Raw genomic sequence first — 9822 nt, 5'->3', positions numbered from 1 at the left:
CTTCCCCTCCTTGAGGCTATTGTGGGACATGGGCAAGACTCACGTGCGTACCTTCTGTCAGGAGTACGCAGGGGGGTCGACAAAGAGGCGGAAATCCAGGGTCGAGGAGTTGGCCCTGCGGCTGGTGTACAGAGAGAGGAAGGGCGCGCTGCGGGACCTGCAACTTGTCGGGTCCCGGGGCCTGTACGTGAGGTCACGGATCCAGATCCTCACGGTCATGAACCACGGCCCCTCCTTTTACTCACATGAAAAAAGGCGTGTTGTCCGTCAGCAACTCCTTACGCTGCTGACCGCTGACGGGTCCCTCATCAAGTCCCAAAGCTTCTACAGAGCCCTCGTCTCTCCGGATCGGTCCAGCGAGGATGCTTGCAGAGTTTTGTGGGAGGACCAGCATAGGTTGGCCCTGAGGTCCCCGGGAGGCTTGATACCCCAGGGCTAGATGTGCTGACCGTGGAGTTCTTCACGGCGTTCCGCGATATCCTGGGGAACAACAGTGCGGGAGTCCTGGGGGAAAGTATCGTGATCAGGAGATGCCCCGTTCATGCCACAGGGCCACCATTACATTGCTGCCAAAGAGGGGGATCTCTGCCATCTTAAATACTGGCGTCCAGTCTCCCTCCTCAGCACGGATTACAAGATTCTCGCCAAGGCGATGTGTTTGTGCCTTGGCATCGTGCTGGACCACATGATCCACCCTGACCAGTCCTAAACGGTCCCGGGCCGCACAATCCACGACAACATGCATCTGGTCTGGGATCTGGTCCATCCTTCCCAGAGGGCTGGTATGTTGAGCGCTTTCCTGTCCTTTGATCAGGAGAAGACGTCCGACAGGGTGCATCCCGAATATTCATTCGGGACTGCCATAAAGTGTCTTGTTAAAGTTAATAAGCCCCTGCCAGAGGCCAGGGACAGAGGGGAGGGGAGCGCTGATCGCCTCTATGTTGTGGTACCAGCTGGTCACTTTGACCCCTCCCTCTGAATTTGTCACGAAGATCCAGAGAATGTTTGTAGAGTTCTTCTGGGACAAGACACTGTACTGGGTCGCTGCTCAGGTTCTGAGTCTCCAGCTTAGAAAGGGCGGCCAGGCGCCGTTGTGCCTTTGCACCCAGGTGGTGACCTTTCGCCTTCAGACACCGCAACGATACCTTTACGTTGAGCCCCCTCCTGCGACGCATTTCTTTCCACGTGCACAGCCTGAATTATGACGTGCAGCTCAGTACTGAGGGAGTGCCGCACTGTCAGAGGGTCAGTACTGAGGGAGTGCCGCACTGTCAGAGGATCAGTACTGAGGGAGTGCTGCACTGTCAGAGGATCAGTACTGAGGGAGTGCTGCACTGCCAGAGGGTGAGTACTGAGGGAGTGCCGCACTGTCAGAGGGTCAGTATTGAGGGAGTGCTGCACTGTCAGAGGGTCAGTACTGAGGGAGTGCCTTCGTTACCCTCTGCAGGCACTGCCTGGCTTTTAACAGGACCTGCTCAAAGTCTGGAAAATGGTCGCCTCGTGCAGCAGCTACCCCGCGTCAGGAGTGGTGACTGCCGTCAGGGAGCCGCTGCTCAGGAATCTGCACCTCCACCAACACCATTTCAAGTGGCTGGCGGAGGAGCGAGCTGTGGCTGCCAGGGTGACCAGGATGGGGGACGTGCTGGGTGGCTGACTCTCTGACAGTGCGGCACTCACTCAGTACTGACCGTCTGACAGTGCGACACTCACTCAGTACTGACCCTCTGACAGTGCGGCACTCACTCAGTACTGACCCTCTGACAGTGCAGCACTCCCTCAGTACTGACCCTCTGTCAGTGCAGCACTCCCTCAGTACTGACCCTCTGACAGTGCAGCACTCCCTCAGTACTGATCCTCTGACAGTGCGGCACTCCCTCAGTACTGACCCTCTGTCAGTGCAGCACTCCCTCAGTACTGACCCTCTGACAGTGCAGCACTCCCTCAGTACTGACCCTCTGCCAGTGCAGCACTCCCTCAGTACTGACCCTCTGACAGTGCAGCATTCCCTCAGTACTGACCCTCTGACAGTGCGGCACTCCCTCAGTACTGATCCTCTGACAGTGCGACACTCCCTCAGTACTGACCCTCTGACAGTGCAGCACTCCCTCAGTACTGACCCTCTGACAGTGCAGCACTCCCTCAATACTGACCCTCAGACAGTGCGGCACTCCCTCAGTACTCACCCTCTGACAGTGCAGCACTCCCTCACTACTGTCCCTCTGACAGTGCGGCACTCCCTCAGTACTGACCCTCTGACAGTGCGGCACTCCCTCAGTACTGACCGTCTGACAGTGCAGTACTCCCTCAGTACTGACCCTCTGACAGTGCGGCACTCCCTCAGTATTGATCCTCTGACTGTACGGCAGTCCATCAGTATTGACCCTCTGACAGTGCGGCACTCCCTCAGTACTGACCCTCTGACAGTGCGGCACTCCCTCAGTACTGACCCTCTGACAGTGCGGCACTCCCTCAGTACTGACCCTCTGACAGTGCGGCACTCCCTCAGTACTGACCCTCTGACAGTGCGGCACTCCCTCAGTACTGACCCTCTGACAGTGCGGCACTCCCTCAGTACTGACCCTCTGACAGTGCAGCGCTCCCTCAGTACTGACCCTCTGACAGTGCGGCACTCCCTCAGTGCTGACCCTCTGACAATGCGGCACTCCATCAGTACTGACCCTCTGACAGTGCAGCACTCCCTCAGTACTGACCCTCTGACAGTGCAGCACTCCCTCATACTGACCCTCTGACAGTGCAGCACTCCCTCAGTACTGACCCTCTGACAGTGTGGCACTCCCTCAGTACTGACCCAATGACAGTGCAGCACTCCCTCAATACTGACCCTCTGACAGTGCGGCACTCCCTCAGTACTCACCCTCTGACAGTGCAGCACTCCCTCACTACTGTCCCTCTGACAGTGCGGCACTCCCTCAGTACTGACCCTCTGACAGTGCAGCACTCCCTCAGTACTGACCGTCTGACAGTGCAGTACTCCCTCAGTACTGACCCTCTGACAGTGCGGCACTCCCTCAGTATTGATCCTCTGACAGTGCGGCACTCCCCTCAGTACTGACCCTCTGACAGTGCGGCACTCCCTCAGTACTGACCCTCTGACAGTGCGGCACTCCCTCAGTACTGACCCTCTGACAGTGCGGCACTCCCTCAGTACTGACCCTCTGACAGTGCAGCACTCCCTCAGTACTGACCCTCTGACAGTGCGGCACTCCCTCAGTACTGACCCTCTGACAGTGTGGCACTCCCTCAGTACTGACCCTCTGACAGTGCAGCACTCCCTCAGTACTGACCCTCTGACAGTGCAGCACTCCCTCAGTACTGACCCTCTGACAGTGCAGCACTCCCTCAGTACTGACCCTCTGACAGTGTGGCACTCCCTCAGTACTGACCCAATGACAGTGCGGCACTCCCTCAGTACTGACCCTCTGACAGTGCAGCACTCCCTCAGTACTGACCCTCTGACAGTGCAGCATTCCCTCAGTACTGACCCAATGACAATGCGGCACTCCCTCAGTACTGACCCTCTGACAGTGAGGCACTCCCTCAGTACTGACCCTCTGACAGTGCAGCGCTCCCTCAGTACTGACCCTCTGACAGTGCGGCACTCCCTCAGTACTGACCCTCTGACAGTGCGGCACTCCCTCAGTACTGACCCTTTGACTGTATGGCAGTCCATCAGTACTGACCCTCTGACAGTGCGGCACTCCCTCAGTACTGACCCTCTGACAGTGCGGCACTCCCTCAGTACTGACTCTCTGACAGTGCGGCACTCCCTCAGTACTGACCCTCTGATAGTGCGTCACTCCCTCAGTACTGACCCTCTGACAGTGCGGCACTCCCTCAGTACTGACCCTCTGACAGTGCGGCACTCCTTCAGTACTGACCCTCTGACAGTGCTGCACTCCCTCAGTACTGACCCTCTGACAGTGCAGCGCTCCCTCAGTACTGACCCTCTGACAGTGCGGCACTCCCTCAGTACTGACCGTCTGACAGTGCAGTACTCCCTCAGTACTGACCCTCTGACAGTGCGGCCCTCCCTCAGTATTGATCCTCTGACAGTGCAGCATTCCCTCAGTACTGACCCTCTGACAGTGCGGCACTCCCTCAGTACTGATCCTCTGACAGTGCGACACTCCCTCAGTACTGACCCTCTGACAGTGCAGCACTCCCTCAGTACTGACCCTCTGACAGTGCAGCACTCCCTCAATACTGACCCTCAGACAGTGCGGCACTCCCTCAGTACTCACCCTCTGACAGTGCAGCACTCCCTCACTACTGTCCCTCTGACAGTGCGGCACTCCCTCAGTACTGACCCTCTGACAGTGCGGCACTCCCTCAGTACTGACCGTCTGACAGTGCAGTACTCCCTCAGTACTGACCCTCTGACAGTGCGGCACTCCCTCAGTATTGATCCTCTGACTGTACGGCAGTCCATCAGTATTGACCCTCTGACAGTGCGGCACTCCCTCAGTACTGACCCTCTGACAGTGCGGCACTCCCTCAGTACTGACCCTCTGACAGTGCGGCACTCCCTCAGTACTGACCCTCTGACAGTGCGGCACTCCCTCAGTACTGACCCTCTGACAGTGCGGCACTCCCTCAGTACTGACCCTCTGACAGTGCGGCACTCCCTCAGTACTGACCCTCTGACAGTGCAGCGCTCCCTCAGTACTGACCCTCTGACAGTGCGGCACTCCCTCAGTGCTGACCCTCTGACAGTGCGGCACTCCATCAGTACTGACCCTCTGACAGTGCAGCACTCCCTCAGTACTGACCCTCTGACAGTGCAGCACTGCCTCATACTGACCCTCTGACAGTGCAGCACTCCCTCAGTACTGACCCTCTGACAGTGTGGCACTCCCTCAGTACTGACCCAATGACAGTGCAGCACTCCCTCAATACTGACCCTCTGACAGTGCGGCACTCCCTCAGTACTCACCCTCTGACAGTGCAGCACTCCCTCACTACTGTCCCTCTGACAGTGCGGCACTCCCTCAGTACTGACCCTCTGACAGTGCAGCACTCCCTCAGTACTGACCGTCTGACAGTGCAGTACTCCCTCAGTACTGACCCTCTGACAGTGCGGCACTCCCTCAGTATTGATCCTCTGACAGTGCGGCACTCCCTCAGTACTGACCCTCTGACAGTGCGGCACTCCCTCAGTACTGACCCTCTGACAGTGCGGCACTCCCTCAGTACTGACCCTCTGACAGTGCGGCACTCCCTCAGTACTGACCCTCTGACAGTGCAGCACTCCCTCAGTACTGACCCTCTGACAGTGCGGCACTCCCTCAGTACTGACCCTCTGACAGTGAGGCACTCCCTCAGTACTGACCCTCTGACAGTGCAGCGCTCCCTCAGTACTGACCCTCTGACAGTGCGGCACTCCCTCAGTACTGACCCTCTGACAGTGTGGCACTCCCTCAGTACTGACCCTTTGACAGTGCTGCACTCCCTCAGTACTGACCCTCTGACAGTGCTGCACTCCCTCAGTACTGACCCTCTGACAGTGCAGCACTCCCTCAGTACTGACCCTCTGACAGTGCAGCGCTCCCTCAGTACTGACCCTCTGACAGTGCGGCACTCCCTCAGTACTGACCCTCTGACAGTGTGGCACTCCCTCAGTACTGACCCTGTGACAGTGCAGCACTCCCTCAGTACTGACCCTCTGACAGTGCGGCACTCCCTCAGTACTGACCCTCTGACAGTGCAGCACTCCCTCAGTACTGACCCTCTCACAGTGTGGCACTCCCTCAGTACTGAATGTTGGATGGTTTGACATTCCCTCAGTATTTTGCTGATGTGCCAGTTGTAAATCATGCGCAAAAGTCCTGAGGTAAAATGTAAGAAGCAAGTTTCTGAGTCAGAGGCCTACTGGATTGGTTGTTGTCAGTTCCTCCCCTTGTCTCTCACTGGTTGTCAACTTAATGCTGAGACTGGGAGGGGCCCAAATTCAATAAAAGCAGCAGGGAGGGATGGTGTCGATCTCGTTGCTTCCTAGTGGGACAAGTAAGGACAGGATATTGTGAGAGAGCAGGTACTGTACAGCAAACAAGGTGTGGCAGGGGGAAAGGATCAGTCTTTCTGCTCTTACTTTCTGTTTGTGGCTCTGAAATTAGTGCTGGGTTGGTTTTATAAAATAAAATCTCCAGGAGGCAAACTGAAAATATCTGATAATGAGTCAATGTTTTAACAAGTGTTTGGGTCAGTGTTGTTGGGTCTGTATTCATGTGTTTTTCCTCCTCTCTTTCAGTCACCTTCCTGTTGAGTTTCAACCATGGCTGATGATGAGGTTGCTGCTCTGGTGGTTGACAATGGATCTGGGATGTGTAAGGCTGGCTTTGCAGGAGATGATGCTCCCAGGGCTGTCTTTCCCTCCATCGTGGGACGCCCCCGGCACCAGGTCAGTCCTTCAACTGTTTGATTGATTGTGGTGGGGTCAGAGTCCTGATCCTTTGGGTGTGGCGCGTGGGGGTGATTGTTCTTGTAACAGAAATGTTTCAGCTTCCTCTGTACAGTTTGTGGTCTATAGCCTATTTCCTTCATGCTTCTGATGTATGTTTAACCCTTGTTGATTCCTATTTTGCAGTACATGTTTGGCTGGTCAGTGTGGGACTGTGGTTGGGGGTTGAGTGGGACCATTGGAGCCAGAGAGTTTTCAGTGGATGAAATTGGTTCCCATGCTGGGGGCTTGTTCAGACCCTGCAGGTTAATTGATTGCTGTGAGGCTGAACATTGTTTCCAATCAGGAATTTTACTGCCTGACATATGGATTTACTGGTTTGTAGAATGTCATTTAGATTGTGACTTAAAGGAACATGTGGGGTAGCATCAACTAGGAACGCTGACTATCGGAGTATTCAAATTATACACCGATTGGAATCTGAAAGTTAAATTTGTGGGATGTGTCCGGCTGTAATATGGGCAATTCCTGTAGTTCCAGGTCAGCCAGGAGTTTACTCCTCTCTGAGAATTCCCTGTCTAATTCTACAATCTCGGGTCTGTTTAATCTACAGTCTACATGCTAGATTTGGATGAAGCTATTCAGTTCCCCAATTAGCAGCTTTTTGCAGTTCTTGTGCGACAACATGTAAATTTGCAATTGCCCCACCCCCATTTCAGCGTGAAGCGCTTTTCACGCGTTTGCGACATCTCAAACCACACTGCGCCAAGAGAGGAAACGGTTTCTCTGTATCTACTCTTGGCAATCCAACCCTTGGGTGAATCTCTGTAATAATGTCCCAGGACAGCCCTCTTACCCCACCCTGCGATTCAATCTCCCTGTGCCTGTTCCAGTTTCTTTGACCTTGCAAACCAAAGCAATGAAGCCAGTTGTGTTTCTAGGTTTGTGAGATACTCGTTACTTTGTCCAGCCCAGGCTTGTGCTCCGACATTGTCTGTCCTATTCAGCTCATTGTCCCAGTTTATTCTGGTGCTGGGAGGAATGTTTTCATTCTCTTGCGTGTCATTATTGAGTGGGTTTAGTAATCTTCAAACCATGTTGGATTGGGTAATGTCCATTGCAAGACCCTCTCGGTGGTAACATTACTGATGTGTTTAGTTTGACCTGGTGGGCAAACTTTGGGGAGTTGGGAGGTATGTTACTTGCAGTGTGATTCCTAGCCTCTTGTAGACACGGGGCTGGATTCTCTGCCAGCCGTATTCTCCACAATGCCATCTGTGCACACTCTGTGGACTTCCCCATGGCACAGGGGTGCCCGCAATGGAGGAATTTCAGTTGGCAGGATGGAGGATCCCAGTGTTTCAGTTTCCGATCAGTGGATGCCTCAATGTTTTGGAGTGTAGTTACTGGTTTGCTCTTTGTTTACTGTCTTTACCTGCAGTTTGTGAATTAATCCTTTTTTTTGTTTGTTTTGTATTCCCCACTTTCCAGGGAGTGATGGTTGGAATGGGTCAGAAAGACAGTTACGTTGGTGATGAAGCCCAGAGCAAGAGAGGCATTCTGACACTGAAATACCCAATCGAGCATGGCATTGTGACCAACTGGGATGACATGGAGAAGATCTGGCACCACACCTTCTACAATGAGCTGCGAGTGGCCCCAGAGGAGCATCCTGTTCTCCTCACAGAGGCTCCCCTCAACCCCAAAGCCAACCGGGAGAAGATGACCCAGATCATGTTCGAGACCTTCAACACGCCAGCCATGTATGTTGCCATTCAGGCTGTGCTGTCCTTGTACGCCTCTGGCCGTACAACTGGCATTGTGCTAGATTCTGGTGATGGTGTTTCCCACACTGTGCCAATCTATGAAGGGTATGCCTTGCCTCATGCCATCCTGAGGTTAGACCTGGCTGGCAGAGATCTCACTGACTATTTGATGAAGATCCTGACTGAACGTGGGTACTCCTTCACCACCACAGCAGAGAGGGAGATTGTGCGTGACATCAAGGAGAAACTTGCGTACGTAGCCCTAGATTTTGAAGCTGAGATGCAGACAGCCAGCTCCTCTTCATCCTTAGAGAAAAGCTATGAACTCCCTGATGGCCAAGTCATCACCATTGGTAATGAGCGTTTCAGGTGCCCAGAAGCCCTTTTCCAACCATCCTTCCTCGGGATGGAATCTAATGGGCTCCATGAGACCTGTTACAATAGCATCATGAAATGTGATGTGGATATCAGGAAGGATCTATATGCCAACACGGTCTTGTCTGGTGGGACCACCATGTACCCCGGTATTGCTGATCGGATGCAGAAGGAAATCACAGCCTTGGCTCCCAGCACAATGAAGATAAAGATCATTGCTCCTCCTGAGAGGAAGTATTCAGTGTGGATCGGAGGCTCCATCTTGGCTTCTCTCTCCACCTTCCAGCAAATGTGGATCAGTAAGCAGGAGTACGATGAGTCTGGGCCCTCCATAGTCCATCGCAAGTGCTTCTAACTTACTTGAGGCTTTGTAATTCTGCCTCTCTTTTCAGAGGTCCTCAATTCTGCCTTTTAGTTTCTCTCCATATTTCTCAAAGGCCTCTTGCTGCAGCTGAAAGTTTGATTTTGTAATGAGTTTATTGCTTAAAACTGTAAAATGAAATAAATGATTTTCACCTGGCTGATGTTTTGGTTGTTTCTCCAGCACCAAGTAAATTTTTCCGGAAATCAGACTGATGTCTCCATCGATTTGAAGGTTTAAATAGATTGACAAGAAACATCAGTTGACATTCTAATAGGGCTGGTGAAACCGCTCTCATTTGAGGATAATATAAATGCAGCAAACTGCAAGTAGCTATAAAGACCAATATCAGTGTTTGTTCATTCTGTTGTGAATTGCAATGTGAGGTGGGGGGGGGAAACCAGTTCAAAAATAATGCCAACTGAGGAATTTGACGGGTTTTGCCTTTCTCACCTAAGATTGAGGTTGTCAAGTTCAAGAAAAAGCCCAACATGGATGTGAACCAGGCCCATCACATTGAGGAGTGCTGTTAGTACTCTGGATCAGAAAGAGGCCTTTCGGGCAGCACGGTGGCACAGTGGTTAGCATTGCTGCCTACGGCACTGAGGACCTGGGTTCGAATCCTGGTCCTGGGTCACTGTCTGTGTGGAGTTTGCACATTCTCCCCGTGTTTGCATGGGTTTCACCCCCACACCCAAAAGATGTGCAGGATAGGTGGATTGGCCATGGTAAATTGCCCCATAATTGGAAAAAATTGGGCACCCTAAATTTATTTATTTTTTAAAAAGAAAGAGGCCTTTCGGCCTACTCAGTCCATGCTGGATCAGAAAGAGGCTTTCAGCCTCCTGCATCCATGCTGGCACTTCAGGGAACAACTCCACATGTCCTGTTTAGTCCAATGT

General features: G+C 53.2%; 1 protein-coding gene across 1 annotated transcript; it reads left to right on the top strand.

Annotated features, from left to right (window-relative positions):
• Nucleotides 1-5993: 5993 nt before the first annotated feature.
• Nucleotides 5994-9079, top strand: LOC119972193 (actin, cytoplasmic A3a-like). The gene is made up of 3 exons (XM_038808530.1): nucleotides 5994-6052; nucleotides 6269-6418; nucleotides 7910-9079. Exons 2-3 carry the CDS (start codon nucleotides 6293-6295, stop codon nucleotides 8912-8914), a joined length of 1131 nt encoding a protein of 376 aa, XP_038664458.1. The 5' UTR covers nucleotides 5994-6052; nucleotides 6269-6292; the 3' UTR covers nucleotides 8915-9079.
• Nucleotides 9080-9822: the final 743 nt, after the last annotated feature.

The sequence above is a fragment of the Scyliorhinus canicula genome, chromosome 10 (assembly GCF_902713615.1).
Source record: "Scyliorhinus canicula chromosome 10, sScyCan1.1, whole genome shotgun sequence".
Classification (NCBI taxonomy): Eukaryota; Metazoa; Chordata; class Chondrichthyes; order Carcharhiniformes; family Scyliorhinidae; genus Scyliorhinus; species Scyliorhinus canicula.
Note: the sequence above shows the minus strand (reverse complement) of the source record. Positions and strands in the feature narration are given on the sequence as shown.

Excerpts from the sequence above, each read along its gene's own strand:
- LOC119972193 (XM_038808530.1), top strand. The coding sequence starts at position 6,293 with ATGGCTGATGATGAGGTTGCTGCTCTGGTGGTTGACAATGGATCTGGG. Across the intron at positions 6,419-7,909 it reads TGGGACGCCCCCGGCACCAG|GGAGTGATGGTTGGAATGGG; the intron begins GTCAGTCCTTCA and ends CCCACTTTCCAG.